The following is a 22,556-nucleotide window of genomic DNA, read 5'->3' as shown; positions in this document are numbered from 1 at the left end:
TTTTATACTCAACTGCAAACTGGGAAGTCGCCAGGCTTTCGTCTCAGCAATAAGCATCTTCTTACGAACTGGATCTAGAATTTATACTTTACACTCTGGGGAAAGGTACGTTGAGTCCTTTCAGTTCCTGGTGCTTTGTCTTTCCCTGAAGAACCTTTGAACTGAACCTTCTGATAGTTTTTCCTTTATCCACCTAGAAAGAGGTGGCAAAGGGATGAATGGGGTCGGCAAGACCCTCACTTGTCTGGGCATCACTCACACGAATCGAATGGGTAATAGGGACACGTTGGCTGGTCAACAATGGCAGGCCGTGATGTGATTATGTGCTCATAGCAATGATCAGGTGCTCCTGATAAAGGGACTGGGGCAGCCACTTGGATCTGACTTGATATCCATCTACTGGACAACAGAAAATGTCAACATCAAAAATTGTAACCCACTTTTCAAAGTAACATAGTTGCTTAATGTGAGACTCCAAGAACACGGTGTGAACACACACACACATTCTCTTGAGCCACGGGCCACTGTGTGAAGGACACTGGGGAAGTCTGCTCTTGGCCACCAATCCCGTCCTTTTATTGGCCCTTTCTTTTTTTGATAATGAAGACAGCACAAGGGAATGACTCACCAAGAAGAGACTTATTCCTAGTTTTAAATATATTCTTATATATGGATGCATACACAATCTTCAAAATGCAGCAAGGCAAGGAACATTAAAACAACCCACATCAGAAGCGTTTATTCAAATTCATTTCTCCATCAGTTAATACTGAACAATTTCTGCTATCAGTAGAATTCCAAAAATGGCTCCGCAAAACAGAAGGTTCTTCAGCTGCTGGGAGGGACGACAAGGTTGGATTGTTTACCAGCTGATGAACCTGAGGGAGTATGGGTTACAATCCTGATTTTTACTGGGGTTGACGGATGACTAGTAGAAGGAAAACGAGTAAGGCTGTGTCTAAGGGGAACTGCTGATTGAGGAGGAAGATTTCAAAACTTACCACCTCCTGGAGGGAAGGAATCAGAAAAAAAGTAATGTAAATCTATTCCTGCTATCTGCAAAACAAGAGCTGCAGGCTTCTGGTTTCCACATGGACTGGTGGGTGGGCTTCTCTGAAGGACCTCTTCCCTCCCTCTCAGAACCTCTGCCTTAGGGGAAAAGGTACAGAAAAACAGCACAGCTGGGCTTGCGAAGCTGGTGATACAGCCCCTCTCCTTGCATGTTAGGAAGAGTGGCATGGCAGTCTTTTGTTGTTTCATTGTAGCCTCTGATCAAGTCAGAGAAGCAGAAGGCCATAAACAAACTAGCTTGAAAAGGACACAGAAAATGACTTAAAACAGTTAATATAATTAAATGGCAATTACTTTTTTGAAATTAAATAGGTTGGTTGAAATATTTACTTAACCATTTGGTAGGCACTGGTTGTTGCAAATTAATGCAACAGTTGTGGTAATTGAATCTCAGTAAGGGGGTTTCAAAATGTCAAAATTATAAACAACTCCAATAAGAAATAATGAGATAGTCAACTCCCTTTGCAGTATTCCTATTTACTGAGCACCTGCTACTGGCTTTTATGGGTTACTTTTGTGTCCTAATTTTAGCTTCAGTTTCAGGCAATGTTTGATCTTTGGGAACATGTAACATCTAAATAGGGAGGCTGCCTATATTCTGTTAGGAAGAGTCAAAATGTACAGTTACATAAGGTGATGATTTCTTCATGAACAAGGTTACAAAGTAGGGTTCCCTCAGCGACTTTTTTTGTTTTTACTTGAAGTTCTTTAATTCCTTTAGAATGAGGGTTACTTCATTCATTTTCTTTCAGGAACACATCCACTGTAATGAAGATTATTCATGCATTCCTAAAATACTATTTAATGAACTCCTGGGTATATACAAAAACCACTGTTAAGTGCTCAATACCAGTCTGTCACAAGGTCTTCGTAAGACCCCATGTGCATCCATGTGATACCACTCCAAAGAATGTAAACTGCTATATATACGGCAATTACATGTCTTATATGGTGGACATACATGCTATTTTATTATATACCTGAACGTGTCACAGACACATTCAACTGTTCTCAAATATACAAAGTTACAAGGATGCGGGTCTACTTCCTCACAATCTTAGCGGTGGCTCCCATCCACAGCACTCTAAGCACCGAGGGCATCCCACTGTGCTGCACGCCGTTTCCTTGGATCCTTGCGTTCACCCTGGAGGTGGGCACCTTCTACATCCATCGCAGAAGATGAGGACAGAGAAACACCAAGTTTCCAGTAACTGAACAGTACTGGAACTGGGATTGAAACTCGGGACTATTAGCCTGCAACGCTTGTAAACTCACTCTATGCTCTGTAATGTTCCAAAAATGGATACTTTTATCAATTCTGTTATAGTTAAGCCTCACTTATACCAGCATTAAGAACTATCAAATAAAATCACACCTCTTCTTACCAACTCAGAGTTGTCAATGGGAACAGTAGTCATGACTTTGGGCTGTGCCCCATTTTCTCTAAAGCAGGCGTGGGCAGCTCCTTCCTGCACTCATGGCCCGACTACTATGACTTTTGCCTTATTTTTCATCATGTAGTTTTTCGGTCATCTCTTTCACTGTCACTTTTTCCTGCTGTTCTTGTGCTTGAATGTGCTGAGGCCTAATAAACCAAATAACCAAAGTACTAGAATGGAATCGAAGGCAGTGGTTTCCAAAGGTAAGTGTCCGTAACGGTCTTGGAGAGGCTGCTTAAAGGCAGATCCTTGGGACACTCCCCGTTGCTTCAGTTAGCCCCAATGAGGGGAACACAGGCTTAGGACTGCAAAATCTGTTTCTCGCAGGAGTGTCCATTTCTATCAGCTTTGAGATTTTTTTTGAGATTACTGCAGATCTGTCTACCTGTCCACCCACCCTATTTGGTGACTCAATATATAGTTTCAATAACTGAACTTTGTTTTCTCCCCTTTATTGGATTTACTGAACAAAATGGCAACAGAAGAGTCTGAAAGCACCACAAAAATGACATTTCCCCACCCCCAAACCTTGTTTTAGTTTATCAAAGTTTCTTAAAGGGCAGCATTATCCAGTCCTTGGAAACATAGGCTTGTATCTCAGCAATGAATCTTGGTTATCTGATTGATAAATAACCTGATCAATCTGAGCTACAATTTCTTGGCTCATCTTTAAAATCCAGATAATAGTACCTACTTCTTAGCAGCTTGAGAGCTAGTGCATAGCAAACATTTGGTAAGCACTGACTATGTAGGGAAGTTTTAGATAAACAGTATTCATGGGACCTCTAATTGTAATTATCAAACAATTTTGTGACTCTTTGAGGGAAAAAGAGTTCATCCACCCCAAGGCAATATACAAAGGCAAGCTCAATGACACGTCCTCCTTTATAGTTCTAGGAGATAAATAAAATTCACATTTGCAGCACACCACACTTACTTGAGCTGCATTAAACAGGCTTGGAAGTATTGATCTCTATGCTATAACACGGGGAATGTGAAGAAACCAAGAGCTTCCTATTTTAAATATTAGAGACAAACTAAATATTTACAATGAAATAGTATTACCTTGGTAGAAGAAACAGGCATACTAACATGAAAAAACACATTTTATTGCACTTAAGTTATAAGAAAATAAAATTTCTAAGTGAATCAAACCATAGACACAATCCCTTTAAAGGTTGTTTTCCTCCATCATGTCAGGTTGTTACATAACTAAAATTAACCAACTTGAATCTGATTGTTTTAAATCAGACTATAAATAAAACAAACAAAAAAAATAAACAGGAGGAGGAAAAAAGACCGCCTAGGATACAGTGTTAAACCACTTTCACAGTTCAGCTTGAGTTGTGGCTCCTGGAGAATGAGGCGAACCATCTGACTTTTGCTCCTCGCGCTGGTTTGCGTGTGATGCCTTCACTACAGAGACTGAATCGCTCCTTTCTTGTCAGTTACTCAGAGCAAGAAAACTGTAACAGTTGTTTTCCCAAATACTGTAAAACGCTAAGACTGACCAGCAACTTTAATTTTGTTTTATATATTTTTAAAATATTTTGTCAGTTTTATTACGTACGTTCATCCATTCACCACAGTCCTCAAAAAGAAAAGTTTCTCCACAGAACAGGCGGTAACAGCTCTGTTCCAAGGAATGTGTTTTAATTTTTTTGCCCAGATAAAAGAAAATAAGCTTTGCACACACTCTCGATTCTTTACTTGCAGGCAAACTTCACTCTTTATTATCTGAAACTCTTCCATTCTCAGCCTCTTAGAGGCACAGATGGTTCAAGTTTCAGTGGCAAAAAGTCTTTTTTCTGTAACCAAACTAGAGCAAATTTGGAATTCAGTCTGGGACTAAAACGTCACAGCAGAAAAAAAATAAAAAAAAATAATTTGCTTTTTTCTTTCTTTCATTTAGCAGCATAAATAAGTTTGGCCACTGGGAGTACAGTACAGGGGTGGGCCAACAATCCCGTATTTGCAGACCTACTTCTAGCACCAGCATCAAGAATTAAATCCATCTCAGGACTCTCAGAACCCAGGACAACTTGCCACCTTTGAGCAACATATGCATTGAAGAGTGTATATGGAAGCAATAGTAAATAGATTAACAGAGGCTAATACTGTGATTGATTGACATTGGCAATAGTTGGCAAAAAAAGCTTTTCGTGATAACTGTACAGAAACAATTCACAGTAATTTTTCCTTTCATTTTTTTTTTAGCTTTTCCACTTCAGAAAAATGACTTTTTGTTGCAGATGCTCTCTAATTAGAAAGTCAACCAGTATTTGTTTTGACATTATTGCAGCTCCATTCTAGGTGACAGTGGTAAAAAGAACAGGCTAGCAGAATCTGTAATGGTGTTTCAGCGTTAACACTGCCCAATGACCACTGAAGAAGAAAATAAAGAAGTAATTGCACCTGGTTTGATTGAGAAAGTCTCGTTTTTGCAAAGCTGCCCTCAGTCAAAAGTGAAGCCTTCCAGGTGATGAGACAGCGGCCCTGCTTGTCAGTTTCGTTTGTCGTCTCTCCCTCTTGCCTTCTTAGTCTGTAGGTCTTTCCACGCTGTTGCCCCAGCCAACACCCTGCACCACTGAGTACAAGGGATTTTTTTTTTCTTTTCTTTTTCTTTTTTTTTCTTTTTCTTTTTTTTTCTTTTTTTTTGTGTGTGTGTGTAGGGGGAAGGTCAGGGAGTATATCTTCTACACATCTGGACAACATTCACCTCTTCTGCTCTTCACTTCATGTCCACATCAAAGTCCAGCACCAGCAGCTTGGTTTCTTCAGTCCCATTCCGACTCCCAACTGCACACACCAGCTTTGTGTTGGAGGCTCTGATCCGCCACACAACTCCCCCACTTCCCCCACTTTCCAATGTGACTAGGTTTCGAATAAATTCACCCGTTTTCAAGTCCCATAGTTTTACAGTTCCATCATCTGAGCTGGTAATTACAAAGTTCTTGTTGAACTGTAAACAGGTCACAGCACTCTGATGCTTATTGGGACCTAGGCAAAACCAAGGGAATTTAATTACTAGTTAGAAATTATGGCTATGAGTTAGTTACAGTGTAATTTGTAGACTTCTATATTAAAACATACAATAAATGCAACATTTAAAATGCTGCATATTTAGAAACCTTGTTCTGAGTATTTTAGGATCAGCAAGGATGTAAGAAAATCTGGTAGCTATTTGTAACTGGAAGGTTCACTTTCTTCCAGGAAGCTTGGTGAGCTACCAGGCACACATTTTCTTTTCTGGCTGCATGAGAGAGAGCTTTCCCTGGCAGTGATAAAGACACTACAGCCTCATGTATTTTGCCGAGGGACAAACGAGCACAGTGATCTATTACCCACCACTCTGCACTGACCAGCCAAAGGGAAAGGCTGCATGGACACCATGCCAAGACCAAGAGGCCAAACCAAGGAGCAAAAAGTGACGGGGTGCCTACCACACGGCCTCGCTAAAAAACTAAGGGGTGCGACCAAGACAAGGTAATCGTGAAGAAGTTAATGCTGTTGTGCCTCATTTAACAGTAACGATTCTCACATTTATCTTTTTCTTTTTGTTTCAGAGGACACTATTATTCCTTCCCATCCCAGATAACCAGGGAGCTCAGTCGAGGCCAAGACAATATTTTATGAGATGCTTAAATTCAAAATAAATGGCTATGTTGCTTCTGTGAAATAGCCAAGACCTTTGTTCTCAAGTTGTTTAGGGTGACACAGACTCAACTGAACATGCAGGAATATAAGGAACAAGCAGAAATGAACACACAGGGATACAAACAAGTTTCTATGAAAAACATGACTTAGAACCTTTTCTCAAGGTAGCCTACTTCTTCTGTAAGTCACAGTGCAAATGCTCAGAAACTTATCTGGAGTAAGCACTCTTTGATGTGAAGGCTCCATCCATGTTTCCTTCTTGAGTAACAGTAAAATTTTTAATGAATACAACTAAAGATGGGCCAGTTCTTACCTTGCAATGTTTGTAAACACTGTCCTGTTTTGATATCCCAGATTTTAACTGTAGAATCTGCATTCCCAGAGACAAGAATATTGTCTTTGAGTTCCATTCCACTTGTTAATGACTGGTGCCCTGTTAATGTGTGAATGCAATTCCCTGTCTCCACGTCCCAAACTCGGATTGATGTATCAAGAGAGCCACTCACCACATGGATGCCATCAAACTACAAGAAATACAGCTTATTAGAACACAAAAATGGATACACTTTTTACCAATTATTGACCTTACTCTTAATATGGAGGAGAATATGGCAACAGACAAGACCAGGAAAAATATTATGTGCTAAGATAAAGTGGCAACTAGGATAAAGTGCATGCCACCAGGCAATTTATAGTGCATGCTGTTACGACACTTCTATCAGCAATGTGAATTTTCTACAGCCAGTAGCTTCAAACTGATGCAGAAACAACTTAAAAAGGAATTTTACAAAACCTCTGAAATAACATTATTTTCAAATCATCTGGTCCTACTCAATCAATAGTTTATACCATGAATGATTCTGTGAAGATTGTTATCTGGGTTTTACTTCTCCATTGGAAGCTAAAACTAACGATACAGGTTGTTGATAAAAGAGTGTGCTTATCAGCACCTGAGGCAGGAAAAGGGCTAGAGATAACTTTCACAGTGTTCAAAGAGTAGGTTCCTATTAAAAACTGTATGTAAAATAAAAGTTTCATTTACAAGAACTTAATGCTAATTAGGAAATGTGCCAAAAGATAATTATATCTGGAGTGCCAAGGAGCACAGCTGCCCCCAGTGCAGAGGAGGTGAACCGTCCGGGCTGATGTACCACTACCCCCAGTGCTGAGGAGGTGAGCAACGCAAGCGCCAGCAGCACACACACCTCCACCCCACTGAAATGAGACAACACATAAACAAGTTTCAAAACCAGACTTCCAGATCACCTGACACAACCCCAGAAATGAGATGGAACAATCTGATACTCAACCACCTGGACTCCCTGAACTGGAAACAAAACAGGATCTGGAAAAAATGAAATCAGAAATAATTTCTCAGATAACAGCAGAGATTGTGCCCATAGTGCAAGACATGATTAATAAATCTAGAGAGGACACAGATAAAAAATAGAGGAGCTGAGGAATGTGATGGAATCCCAACATAAGAGAAAAATGGAATCCATAAAACAGATGCAAACAGATTTCCAGGACATTAAAAACTCCACTGAAAGTTTACGCAGCAGAATGAGCCAATGTGAGGACAGAATTTCAGATACAGAAGTTAAGATTGCAATTAGTGACCAGGAAAAGAAAAACTGCTTTAAAATTGAAAGGGACCACCAGAAATCAATCCAGCACCTGCTAGACAACGCAAAGAAGAATAACATAAGACTGATCGGAGTCAATGAAGAAACAGAAGAGTGCAGATGACATAAAAAAACTGTTCACAGAAGTGATAGCAGAAAACTTCCAAAGCAGGGGAAAAGAAATTGACATGCAGATAAGTGAGGCATATAGGACTCCAACTAGCCTCGATCAAAAAAAATCTACACATAGACATATAATAGTTAAGATTCCAGAAACCCAACAGAAGAACAAAATTCTACAAGTAGTTCAAGAAAAGAAACAAATCACACACAAAGGAAAAGCCATCAGAATCACAGCAGACTTCTCAACGCAAACTCTCAAGGTAAGAAGAGCTTGGAGTGATGTATTTCAAGTCCTAATGGAAAACAGGCTCCAACCCAGATTGATATACCCTGCAAAACTAGCTTCAAAAGTTGATGGAGAAATAAAGATACTTTCATGACAAAGAGCACCTTAGGAACTTCATGAATACCAAACCAGCACTCCAAAAAATTTTGGACAATATCCTAGGAAAAGACAACAAGGATCACAACCCCAGGAAGCCCAGCAGAATGAATCCATTGGGCACCACAAGAAATTAAACACAAAGGGGAAGAATCCAACAAAAAGAAAAAATCATGACAATGATAAGTCAATACATATCAGTTATAACCATCAATGTTAATGGTCTCAATTTACCAATCAAAAGAAATAGACTGGCAGAATGGGTCAAGAAACAAGATCCAACAATATGCTGCATACAAGAAACACACTTAATTCAAAAAGAAACTCAGAGACTGAAAGTTAAAGGGTGGAAAACAATACTCCATGTGACAGGAACCCGAAAAAAGCAGGAGCAGCTATCCTCTTTGAAGATCAAGTGGATTTCAAACCAACACTGATTAAGAGAAACAAAGGAGGACACTACATCCTTGTAAAGGGAACAATCCAAGAGGAAGACATGACAATCATAAACAATATATGCACCAAACACTAGTGTACCCAACTATAAAAAACAAATACTAAGAGACATAAAAATCAAAGAAGCACTAATAATAGTGGGGGACCTCAATACCCCCACTGTCACAAATAGATAGATCAACTAGACAAAAAATAAGGAACAAAATACTAGAACTCAAACTCTTGAACAAATGAACTTAACAGATGTTTACAGAGTGTTCATTCCACCGTACAGAATCAGAATACACATTCTTTTCAGTTACACTTGGATCCTTCTCCAAAATAGACCACATATTCACTCGTAGAACATGTTTAAGTAAGTGCAAAGGAATTAAAGTTATCCCCTGTATATCAGACCATAGTGCAATGAAATTGGAGATCAACAGCAAAAGAAAGTACAAAAATCTCATGAACACATGGAAATTAAACAACACACTTCTGAATAACCAATGGGCCACAGAGGAAATTAAAGAAGAAATCAGACAGTTCCTTCAATTAAATGACAATGACAATACAACATACTGGAATCTACGGAACACAACGAAAGCAGTCTTACAAGGGAAATTCACAGCAGTGAATACCCATATTAGGAAAACAGAGCAAGCCCAATTAAACAACCTGATGCTGAACCTCAAGCTTCTAGAAAAAGAAGAGCAGGACAAACCCAAAGCTCATACAAGGGAGGAAATTATAAAGATCAGGGCAGAAATCAATGCAATGGAGACTAAGAACAATACAAAAAAATCAATGAAGTCAAGAGTTGGTTCTTTGAAAGAATAAACAAAATTGACAAAACCTTAGCCAACCTTATCAGAAAAAGGAAAGAAAAGGCCCAAATCTATGCAATTAGGAATGAAAAGGATGAAATTACAACGGACCCAGCAGAAATCCAGAAGATCATCAGTACCTACTTCGAGAAGCTATACACCAATAAGATGGAAAACACAGAAGAAATGGACAAATTCCTAGATATGTATGAATTACCAAAGTTGAACGAAGAAGACCTAAAAATTCTAAACAACCCAGTATCAATCAATGAAATTGAAAATGGAATTAAAGACTTACCAACTAAGAAAAGCTCGGGCCCTGATGGCTTTACTGCTCAATTCTGCAAAACATTTAGAGAGGAACTGCTGCCACTACTGTTTAAACTCGTCAATGAAATTGAATGGGAAGCAATACTCCTAAATTCATTCCTGGAAGCAAGCATCACCTTGATCCCCAAAGCAGAGAAAGACCCTACTGAAAAGGAGAACTATAGGCCAATCTCAGTAATGATCATAGATGCAAAAATCCTTAATAAGATACTGGCAAAGAGAATGCAGAAGATCATCAAGAAGATCATACACAATGACCAAATGGGATTCATCCCAGGGATGGAGGGATGGTTCAACATATCCAAATCAATAAATGTAATACACTATTATCAATAGAGCCAAGGACAAAAATCATACGATCATCTCAATAGACGCAGACAAAGCATTTGACAAAATCCAACATGCATTTATGATAAAAAAAACCTACAAAAAATTGGAACAGATGGTCTCTACCGCAATCTGATAAAAGCCATCTATGAAAAACCAACAGGCAATATCATACTAAATAGTCAAAAACTGAAATCCTTCACACTAAAATCAGGAACAAGACAAGGATGTCCACTATCACCACTCCTGTTCAATATAGTTTTGGAAACATTAACCACAGCAATTAGGAGAAAGAAATAAAAGGAATAAAAACAGGAAATGAAGAAGTCAAACTGTCATTATTTGCAGATGACTTGATACTCTACATAGAAGACCCCATGAACTCCACCTAGACTTAATAACCAAGTTCAGTAAAGTAGCTGGATACAAAGTCAACATGGAAAAATCAATAGCTTTCCTCTACATGAACAACAGATTCATTGAGAAATAGGGCAAACAATTCCTTTTACAATAGCAACCAAAAAACTGAAATACCTAGGAATCAACCTAACAAAGGAAATTAAAGACCTCTTCCCTGATAAGTGTAGCACTGTGAAAAGAAAGATTAAAGAGAATATCAGAAAATGGAAAGACACTGCTTGCTCCTGGGTAGGAAGAATCAACATAGTGAAAATGGCCATACTTCCAAAACTACTATATAGATTTAATGCAAGCCCAATTGAAATTCCAGCAGCATACTTCATGGACCTTGAGAAAACAATCCAAAAATTCATTTGGAACAAGAAGAGATCTAGAATAGCAAAAGCAATTCTAGGCAACAGAGGCATGGCAGGGAGTATCACAATCCCCAACTTGAAACTATACTACAAACCTACTGTGATAAAAATAGCATGGTACTGGCAAAGAAACAGACCTGCGGACCTGTGTAACAGATTAGAAGATGCAGAAACAGCTCCAGACACACTCAGCCACCTCATCTTTGACAAAGGAGTCAAATAGCCTCACTGGAGGAAAGACAGCCTCTTTAATAAATGGTGCTGGAAAAGTTGGGTTTCAACTTGTCAAAGATTAAAACTAGACCTATATCTCTCACCATGCACTCAACTAAAATAAAAATGGATTAAAGATCTAAATATTAAAACAGAAATGCTGAACCGGCTGGAACAGAGGTTAGGTAGAACTCTTGAAGACATTGGTGTAGGAAAAGATTTTATGAACAAAACCTCAGTTGCCTGTGAACTAGCACAAACAATCAACAAGTGGGATCTCTTCTTATTAAAAAAACTTCTTCACAGCAAGGGAAACCACCAACAGTGTGAAGAGACAACCCACAATGTGGGTAAAAATTTTCACCTGCTGTTCCTCAGACAAGGGTCTACTATCTAGAATATATAAAGAACTTAAAAAAACACAGACCTCCCAAATTTAAAGACCCAATCCAAAAATAGGCATCTGAAATGAACAGACATTTCTCAGACAAAGAAGTAGAAACAGTAAAGAAACATATAAAAAAATTTTCAACATCACTGGTCATTCGAGAGATGCAGATGAAAACAACGTTGAGATTCCACCTCATCCCAAAATGAATGGCTGCCATCAAGAAATCAACCAATAACAAATAATGCTGGGGCTGTGGGGAGAGAGGAACACTGCTCCACTGCTGGTGGGAGTGTGGACTGGTGCAACCACTGTGGAAATCAGTATGGAGATACCTCAAAGAACTAGGACTGGAAATCCCATTTGACCCTGCTATTTCCCTGCTGGGTATCTTCCCCAAAGAATTAAATGCATCATACCACAGTGACATATGTGCACCCATGTTCAAAGCAGCACAATTTGTGAAAGCTAAAACTTGGAAACAACCCAACTGCTCATCACCTGGAGACTGGATAAAGAAAATGTGTTTTTTTAAAAATAAAATGGAGTACTACTCAGCCATCAAGAAGGAGAAACTAGAGACATTTATAGCTAAATGGATGCACATTGAGGTGATACTCTGAAGTGAAATAAATAGGACACGTGTGTAAATACTGAATAGTTTCTCTAGTGTGAGAAACTGAAAGTGTAAATAAGGACTAAAAGGTATAATAGATAATTTGAAATAGGAAGAAAAGGGGCAAAGGGGAAGGGAAAGTGGCAGAGGTAGGGGAAAGGAAAGAAGGGAAAGAAATTACTATGAGAAAATGAAAAAATGGAAACAAAGTCTTTGTAAATAGTGAGGAATGGAGGGGTTGAAGGGAGGGCAGGGGAATGGGGAAAAAATAAGAACTAAGAGAGACTATGTAAAGGTGCAAATTTCCAATGATGCATGTCATTATACTGTATACCTACAATGTACCAGTTCGATCCCCAGTATCAAAAAAAAAGGAAAGATTAAAAATATATATATATTGCAAAAAACAAAACAAAACAAGATAATTACATCTGGGATTTTAAAAGGTGGTGTTATGGTAACAAAAGGAAGCTATGTAGCATCTCCTTCAGCCTTTTAGGTACAGTAAAAGCCAGTAAGTTTCTATCAGTTCCATAAGATTTTATGTGTGTGTATAGGCTACCTCTTTTCTTTTTTTTGGTACCGAGGATCGAACTTGGGTCCTTGTGCTTGTGCAGCAGGCGGCGAAACCACTGAGCTAAATCCCTGGCCCTAGACTACCTCTTTTCTACTGAGTGGTTTATTTTGAGATTATATTTCATTAAGGTTCTGAGCATATGACAAAACATCAAGGCAGGTGCAGCCAATTCCCTTTCCTTCACAAGCTCATCACCTTGTCTAATTTAACATCTTTACTATATATCAACATTTGATGACATGGGCAGTACAATTAAGAAATACCCTCAGAACAGCAATGTCAGCATTGGGAATATGTACTTATTTGCTGATCAGTAAGCGGCAGTAGTTGGTGTATAAACTATGTAAGCAATGGGACATATGTTTTAAAATTGAATATGCTGTCTTTCAGGAAATAAACAAGACCCATTTTCTAAATCTGTTAGTCTTGCTAATGATCCTGAAATATGACAATCTATTCTTGGTTATCAGATTCAAATGTAAACAAATCAGGTTAGTCAAACGTGCTTCGTTAAGAATACACATCGGTGGCCTGGAACAGTGGAGCAGCTTTATGCAATCAGGCCCCACTCTGAAGGGGATGGAACCACAATTACACGGTCCATCAACTTTCAGCTATCAAGGCAAAGGGGCAGCTTTTGGCCAAATTAATCCTCTGCTAAGTTTATTAAAATCCACATTCTTTTCCTATGACACTGTCTGTTAATTAACATAGCAAACTTAGAGCTCCAAAGTCTCAGGTCCCAAGATAAATATCTGTATTCCACAGGGAAAATGGATCACAGAAATGGAAACCATTAAACCATTTAAATAATTTTGAAATTCATGCTTTCTTCACACCAATTCCCAAGTACATGCAAAGAGCAGATTAAATGGATTCATCTCTTTTGGACTGACTGGATCAGCAATCTGACAGTGATCATCTGAGTGACACAATCCTATGACTCAGGAACAGAGCATCTCGGGGATAGGAGAGATAAGATCGCTTACCTGTAAGGAATAGACTCTGTTAGTGTGCCCCTGCAGCGTGTGTAGACAGGTCTCAGTCTCCGGATCCCATACTTTCACCATGAAATCATACGCTCCACTAACAACCCTCCTGCCATCATACTGAACGCAGCGCACTGCTGCTACATGACCCATCAAGACATGTAAACACTGGCCTGACTCGATATCCCACACCCTAAGAGTGGCATCTCGAGAACCACTGACAACTCTGTGAGGGGAAAAGAGAAAAAGTGCATTATAACTTTCAGTAACGTGAGCAAATATAAATGAAGCCAGTGGTTTTTAAAGCCCCCCGCCCCATTTTTCTCGAGCATGTATACCTGTTTTCTCAAGAAATCCTATGTAAAACCTTGATATATAAACACACTACTGAGTAATTTTGGTTGAAATGGAAAGTGGGGATGCCTATAATTCCACCTGGTTGGTTGGTTCCCTTACGTATGGCCTTTATTTCCAGCACTGTGAGGTTCTGTGATTTTGCTTTGTTTTTGCAATGCTGGGAACAGAACTTAGCACCTTGCACATGCTAAACAAGTGCTCAACCACTGAGGTATACTTTCAACCCCTGTGAGGTTCTGTGCAACAGAGTTTGAAAACTACTGTATTGTATTAAAAAAAGAAGGTGGTTGTCAATATATAAAATGTGGTCCTGATAATGTGGACATATGTATAAAATGTTAATGGGGGAATTTGAGTGGTATTATTTTGAATAACTTAAATGTCTTCTTCATCCTGTCATTTTCCCAATTTTCAATTATTACAAATTGCCATTGTGATTAGGTAAAAAATTCAATAATGATTTTTCGGCAAAACATTTTCGAATCAAAATTTGTGATTTAAAAACTTACAGATGGTTCATGCTACATATTCTGGTAAAATTAACTAGTTTTAGATATGTTTTCAAAGGCTGTTCATGTTGTTAATGCTTAGATTTACAAATATTCTATAGGTAATGGGGTTGCTGAAATACACAGATGTATGAAAGATATCTTTCATACATATATGTATCTTTCATACAAGATATCTTTCAAAGATATCTGCAGAAGCAACAGAAATTCCTGGCCCATCATTATTAAAGTTATACTCTTCTGAAAACCACAGTAATACAAATGATGCAATCATCTCTGGATTACAACACAAAGCTGAAAACCCAGGTATACTTATGTCATTCCTAAGACAAAAAGAAGTGTCAGTTTCCATACTGGAGAGCAGAATGCTGAAGCATGGAGAGAGTTAAGCCAGAACATAACTGCAATTCAATCACCAGGCTTCTCGATACCCATATTCTGTAAGTTTCAACTACACAGCACACTTTTCAAAGTAGATTCAAATTATAAGTGAAAGGTACTCTCCTTCACACATTACAAATCTAGAGTGAAGTTTAGCTTATTCAATGATCTTCAGTAAAGAATTAAAGGTATAAGAGTGCTGTGGTTACTCTGGAACTTTCAGAGAGATCTTTTTTAACAAATGAAGTAGAAAATACATTTGTTTAACAGGTGAACGATGAAGACATGTCAATAGGAAGATAAGATTTTAAAAGAAGAGCATCAAGGAGAAAAGAGAGGAGGAGAAAATAGCAACAGCAAAGGCACTGAGTAGGAAAAGGCAAACAGTCTGGATCAGATGAAATAATTTCTTCCTTAATTTGGTAGGCAACAGTAGACTCCCAACATTTAAGAACAGGCCAGTGATACCATCATAATTATATGAAGGCTCTCTGTAAACTGTATAAAAGGTGAGAAGACAGTATTTGAAAGCTACGGCAATAGTTCCAACAGGTAGTAAGAGAATGAATTAACTCCCAAGTCTCTCTTTTGCCTAGATTTGGGGGTTATGACAGAGCTGGACTGGTAATTAAAAAGACTCCGAGGCTTGAAACCCTGAGTGAATTTGTGCCACTTGCAGAAATATAAACACCAAGAAAATGACTTTTGTTTGAAGATGATAAATCATCAAAAAATAAAAAGGATTAGTGATTATAGTTTCAAGAAAGCAGCCCCAACATATCAAATACAAAAGGAAATTCAAAGGCAAGTCTGCAATTTTAAGCCAAGACATTATGGCTTTCCTAGTTTAGAAACATTAAAGTCTACTTTAAAAAATCACTATCACTATATCAGTAATGATTCATGAATGACAGAAGGAGTCCCAACTAACTGGGATTTTCCTGTACCTTTTCTCATGGAGATGCATACAGCGCACAGTGGAAGTGTGCCCATACAGGGTGTGTATACATTCCCCAGTCTCTGCATTCCACACTTTGAGAGTCCGATCTGTAGATCCACTAATGATGATATTGTCTCTCATCTGTGACGACCAGACTCCACCTGTATGTCCCACCAATGTTCTCAGACACTGGAAAAACACTTAAGATGATTAATTTTGGGTAGAAAGGAAAGTTATTTAAATACTATTTTAATAGCTCATTAAAATCTGGAATAAATTATAAAGTGAATTTGAATGGATCATCAGAAAAATTTTTGGGCGTTGATGTAACATGACCCCATCACTACTGTTTAGTTTATTCAGTAGCATCATATACTTACACATGTACACCAACTGAGGAACAAATATGTAGAAAGCAAATGTGATATGAAACTTATATAAGACACATGATAGAAACATTCGGTGTGACAGAAAGCAAACAACAGATGAATGCAATGTGCGAGACTTTCCGCCTGGCCTCTGATGAAATAATACTAAAACTTCAATTTGGGGTGTTGCATAGAAACCCACTCTATGAAAGAAGGTCCACAGAATTGGGTGTGGCTACATACCACACTTCATCTAAATCTGCCCCAGGGCAGTAGTTAGGAGCCAGCCAAGCTACTGCTAAACAAGTAAAGACAGACATTAAAACCCTGAAATAAATCCAAACCTAGTATTGCACCATGAAATATGAAGCTGCTTTTAAAAGTTTTAACATCTGACTTCTAATATTTATAAGATTCTTGTCCAAGAAGCAGCATTATAAAAGATATTTTTTTAAAAATGGATTTTTTTCACATTCTGTACAACTTTGCAGGTGGCCAATTACTTAATCCATGATAGATGAAAATAAATATTCACCAGAGAATCATTAAAGGAATAACACTGTATGAAGTAAATCTTTTGCTTGGACTGTTTTTTTCTTCAAAGCTGTATTTAAATACCTACTCTGCTTAACTTCTACATCACAAGGGTCTGAGGTTAACTCTAGATTAACATAATCTTAACTTCTAAATTATTGGTAGCTTATTAACAAAGCAGTTTATAAAGACAAATAAATGTCTATCATACTTTTGAAAGACTAAAACGAATGAAGTGTAACTTGGATGGGAAAAAGCGAGCCAAGAAAAAGATACATATCTGAAAATATTTAAGTCACAGAGATAGACAAACTATTTAAATGAAAAGAAAAAAATGAATGACATTCTTATCATGAGAAACATCATCAGCATCACTCCAAGATGACTGTCACAAATATGGGGGTGGGAAGGATGCTAAGCTAGAAGCCCTGATATTTGCTATCATAATAAGTGAGGATCAAAAATGAATCCTTATTTTCCTTTTACTGGTTGATGCTTGTGGAGATAAACTCAAAATGGTAACTCTGTGAAGTGCAAGAAGAGGCAGACTTACTTTGCCTGTGACTGCTGACCAAACTTTTAAAGTGTTGTCATCAGAACCACTAACTATCCGGTTCCCACAGAACTGTAAGCAGGTGATCACATGATCATCATGTCCTTTCAGCACCTATTAGAGAGGTGTACGGGTTAGGAATATGCTATTCTTTAAAATACTGGTGAAAAGAAAAGATGAAGCCATTAAGTAGGAACTGTAACTCATAGTCCATTTCTAGAATGAAAATTTATATAAAATGAAGCATCATCCTTCCTGGCTGATGAATCAACCTTAAACATTTTATCATTTCCATTTTTTATTATTTACACTTCAAACACCCACCATTAAAATTTTACTAAGTCAGGATCTCATAAAGATGTTTCAAAACCAAGTGTATTTTATAATAATCTATTTCACGTTTAAAGAAAAGTAATACGTGTCTTATAAACACAAGAACTTTTAACACACAAGAACAAAACACCTTCTAATTAGAAAGACAAGTAACAATTATCAGCTTTTTCAACTTAAAAACATCTGCCAAAATGTACACACATTGTCTCCTCAAACTGTTTCTCTGTTATAAAACTACATCTTAAGAATTTGAAGCATTTTTACTATTCTTTGTATACTTGAAATGTAAGACAGAAAATCAGGTTTCTGCTTCAATTTATAAAAATAAAACACAGAAAAGCCACCTTTGGCCAAAACACAGACACTCCTCAAAAAGTCATGTTCAGGCAATGTGAGCAGAGGGAGCTCCATTGCAAACTCTTAGGAAGAATATATATGACATAATAAATTTCAAGAAGATATTCAGAGATTTTAATTTATGTAAGATGAAAGAATGAAAGACGTACAATTCATCTCATCTTTTCTTCAAGTAAAATTGTTGTCAGGTTAGAGAAATTAGCAGTAAAGGAATAGTATCAGCTATATTTTCTGTTATCTTAAAATACAGTTTCCTTTCCACTGAAGACAGGTGTCTAGTTATACTGCTTGCCAAGACTTGAAACAGTACATGAGGTAGGACCACTGACTAACAGTTTCCATTACAATGTAAGCGTTCAGTTACCTTAGGAGATTTGAGTTCTCCTCGTCTCCAGTTTGTATCGATTCTGTGCTGTCTGATGTATGCACTTTTCCATGGACTGTGAATGAAACCTGGCTTTATTACTTTTCTTCTCTTGATGTGCAATGGTTCATCAATCCCTGAAGCATCAAAGAATTCAAGAGAATAATTCCCTTTACCAATAATAAAAATCACACATTTAAAAATGTATTTCATTTTCCTCTAGGCTTAAAACCAGTAAAATGCAGGACACAGTCTAATTTCTAATACTGTTATTAAGGAATGTAACAATAATGTAAAGTGTGTATTCTGGCATATTTTTGTATTCATTATTTCATTTCTTTCTAAAAATGATTCCAGGAGAAGTTGGTGAGGATTGTTTGTTCATTGCTTGTGTGAATGTAAAATACTACAACTGTTGTGGAAAACAGCACGTTGGTTCCACCAAAAAATTAAACACAGATGTAACATATGATCAAGCAAATCCACTTTACAACATATACTCAAAAGAATAAAAGGAAGACACTTGAACAAGTGTAACTGTACACCTGTGCTCATAGCAGTATTATTTACAATAGCCAAGAGGCAGAAGTAATCCAAGGGCACACTGACATGTGGAAAATCACTCGGCCTTAAGAGAGGAAGTTCTGACAACTGGATAAACTCTGAAGACAATATGCTAAGTGAAATAAGGCAATCATAAAAGGGCAAATATCATACGATTACCTATCTGAGATACCTGTATCAGTCAAATTTATAGAAATAGAAAGTGGTTGCCAGGCCCTGGGAGAAGGAAGATTGGGGGGTTATTAAATGGACATGGAATTTCAGCTCGGAAAGATGAAGAAGCCCTAGAGACAACTGCTGGTGACTGCAGCACAAAATATGAATGTATTTAGTGTAATTGAACCATACACTTAAAATTGCTAAAATAATAAATTTTATTATGTACATGTTACCACAATTTTAAAAAGTCATTAAAAAATGATTCTATGAGAGAAGGTGATAAAGATGATTAATCCCACTTTATACGGACACTAGAGAAGGAAGGTTTCTCCGGTTAACCAGTCAGGGGTCTGGGTCAATTCGAAGTTTCATTCATTGGACTGGCCACCAATGTTGTCCACCTGACGTCCTGACAAGCCAGGGGAGGATCGCCTTCAGTGTGATCTTACTTCACTGTGATTCTTTCAGAGAAACTGTGCTTCTTAGAAGCAAGTAATATTTTTATATATTTTTGTCAAAATGATTATTTATTTAGATGTTTGCTGGAAAAAAGTCCTCCACTTAATATTGATGATGTCTATTCCCTTAGAAGAAGATCTTTAAAAAACAAAATAGTTTTTAGGAATATAAGCTCCACAACACGAAGAAAATGGCAGGACATCACTATTTTTTAAGATGTCAGCTGGGCATGGTGACACATGTCTAGGAACTTAGCACTCAGGAGGCTGAGGCAAAAGGATCCAGAGCCTAAGGCCACGTTGGGCTCCACGGTGAGTTCAAGTTCAGCCTGAACTGTACAGTGAGACTGTGTCTCCAAACCAAGTCAAACTCAAACCCAAACCCAAAAAACCTCACATCCAAAGTCTAGCTCATAGTAGGTGTTCAATAAATATTTATGGAAGGAATGAATGGAATATTCAATATTTGATAACACAATTTTTTAGTTTCCTTTACATTGTGTTCATCTCGACTCTTTAACTAGTGAATCCAAATAGGTGAAGAATGTAAATGAAGATCCAATCTTTGACAAGGTGCCCAAGTTCCTCTTTTTCACTTATTCACCATTATTCCACTTGCACATAAAATTTACTTTTATTTTGTTACTTACTTTCAGAATCATACTGCTTTTCTAAAGTACCAACAAACGCTCTATGCCAGTTTGAACCTTACCCTCTTCTTTGCATTTCTCTCTCCAGAGAAGGTTGTCTTCAGCCAAAATTCTCCAGTATCGACATGTCTGGGCTGCTTGTAGCAGGTCTTTGGGTTCCAGAAATGAAAGCACATAAAGTGCCAGCTACAGAAAAGAAAAACCACATGGTATATTCATATTTTTAAAAGCTGTAGAAAAAATAAGTTAGTTATTTGCTGTATAAGACACTTACTTACATATAAATATAATTCTACATTATAATGTCTAAATTAACAAAAGGCAGTACATTCAGTCTTTACAAATATAAGCTAGACATTAAAAATAAATGCCCTACAGGTTTTTATGAACATCAATAATTCTACATCTTGAAGGAATACTGATTAAATATGTGTCTCTACTTCTGCCTTTGTTCTGTGAATCTCAACAGATTTTATATTTTATTTTTCACTTTATTATTTACATTTGTTTTCCCTCCGTACTACAATGTAATTTCACTAAGTGCTTGTCTGACAGCCTGACTGATAAGAAATAGGATTTTTATAGGTTCTGCATGATATAATTTCAGATCATTTGTTAGATATCATAATTAGTTCTTCATCACATCAAAGTGTTTACTACAATGATAAACTTTGGAAACATTTACACCCTTGACACCCAAGACAATTATTAAACTGCTCCACAGACATATAAAGGTAATTAGGCTCTAATTATTTTATGTTGTTTATGGGGATTTTTCTTGATGGGCCACATAGAGTTATATATTTGAGATAGCTCTTCAGTACACTATTGATTTAAAAATTTTGTTTACAATATTTGTAAACTATCATTTTTTTCACTGTGTATAGTCAATTCAAGTAAACAAGGAAAAAGGAAAGAAGTAAAATAATGACCTCTTGACATATATAAAAAATTACGATATGACAATAAAAACGTATCTAAACAGAGCAATAAAGTTCAATTTTCATAAACTAAAAGACAAAGATTAAATCACTACCATATAAAGGGCCAAGGGTCATACAGGGGGTGAAAGCACAACTTGAATTATTTTTTGAAGCCGAACAGGAATTACATGATAAAAATTCTTTCTTCCCAGTGACTCTAAATATGTAGAGTTCACCACTAATCTCCTATTTATTGAGTACATTCTACACACAAAATATCAACTAGCCAGTATCACACTTCAGTCTAATACTACTATTGATGAATGACAGTGAAAACTTTTCATGAAATAACTGTTTTTGTCTATTAGAGAAGAGCATTCAGCATCACATCTATATAGTCATTTAAGATAAAAAGGCATAACAATACTCTACAATCTATGTGTATATATATGTATATATGCATAAGTATATACTTATCATTCAACGTATTTTTTAATGGGAACTCAACAAGCTATTTAATTTTGAAATCAAAAGCCTAAGCAATCAAAGCCTAAGCAAGTTAGCTTAGTTTCAGTGTAACAGTAATGTGATGTCATCATACTATCAACCTATGTGAAAATTATAATCTAATACAGATGTAACCAGGCACAAAGATATTTATGCAAGAGATGCTAATTAATGCCCAAGATATTTATAATGGTCATATGAAAAAAATCTATTCTTTGCTTTAGTTATTTGACTGAAGTGGAAATCAGGTAATTCAAAGGCTAGGATATAACAAATCCAGAACAGTTTAGATTTCAAAGCACTAGGTAAAATTTCCTTCATTAATAGTGATTAAGAGACCGTCAAGTCCAGTGTCCGCATGTATTAAAGAGAAATGTAAAGCAATGGCCAGGTACTAAGGAAAGTTAAAGCAGAGCTTGACAGATAACCAGCATACTTTCCTTTAAAGTAGTAAAGTCTCTAAGTCAACCATGAACTTCAGCTGCTTAGTTTGTCTCTACAGTATCTATCTACTTCCATCAAAACAGAAAACTATGGGGGGAGGTGGCTAGAACTAAGGAAAAACATGTCAGCAAAGGGAAAAAGCAGCACACAAATTGTTGTCGACAATGATACGGTTTTTTAATTAATCTGCCAAACAGTAAGGGAACCGCAATTAGTTACATGATTCTAACCATGCATTATGGAGAAGTACAGCAGGTCCTCAAAGCAAGTCTGGTCATGTAGGGCTCTGAAATGGGACTAAACGTTTGTGTCACCTCAAATGTGTTACAATTCTAACCCCCAAAATGTGACTTTGGAAGTGGGGCCTTTGGGAGTTCATT

At 37.2% G+C, this 22,556-nt stretch overlaps 1 protein-coding gene across 7 annotated transcripts in view; it reads right to left on the bottom strand.

The window, feature by feature from the left end:
* Positions 1–3,598: 3,598 nt before the first annotated feature.
* Positions 3,599–22,556, bottom strand: part of Fbxw7 (F-box and WD repeat domain containing 7) — a 194,586-nt gene continuing 175,628 nt past the window's right edge. For all 7 annotated transcript variants that reach the window (XM_021247862.2, XM_087205782.1, XM_087205781.1 and 4 more), the window contains 7 exons: positions 20,365–20,488; positions 18,472–18,608; positions 17,418–17,531; positions 15,970–16,151; positions 13,776–14,001; positions 6,481–6,691; positions 3,599–5,510 (listed from right to left, as the gene is read on the bottom strand). In XM_021247862.2, coding sequence (XP_021103521.1) covers positions 5,242–5,510; positions 6,481–6,691; positions 13,776–14,001; positions 15,970–16,151; positions 17,418–17,531; positions 18,472–18,608; positions 20,365–20,488 — 1,263 coding nt within the window. In that variant the 3' untranslated portion in view covers positions 3,599–5,241. The remainder of the gene's footprint in view (positions 5,511–6,480; positions 6,692–13,775; positions 14,002–15,969; positions 16,152–17,417; positions 17,532–18,471; positions 18,609–20,364; positions 20,489–22,556) is intronic.

Source organism: Heterocephalus glaber, unplaced genomic scaffold, assembly GCF_053883595.1.
Source record: "Heterocephalus glaber isolate CG9 unplaced genomic scaffold, H.glaber_assembly_v1.0 deba00000613, whole genome shotgun sequence".
NCBI lineage: Eukaryota > Metazoa > Chordata > Mammalia > Rodentia > Bathyergidae > Heterocephalus > Heterocephalus glaber.
This window is presented reverse-complemented; position numbering and strand designations above follow the sequence as displayed.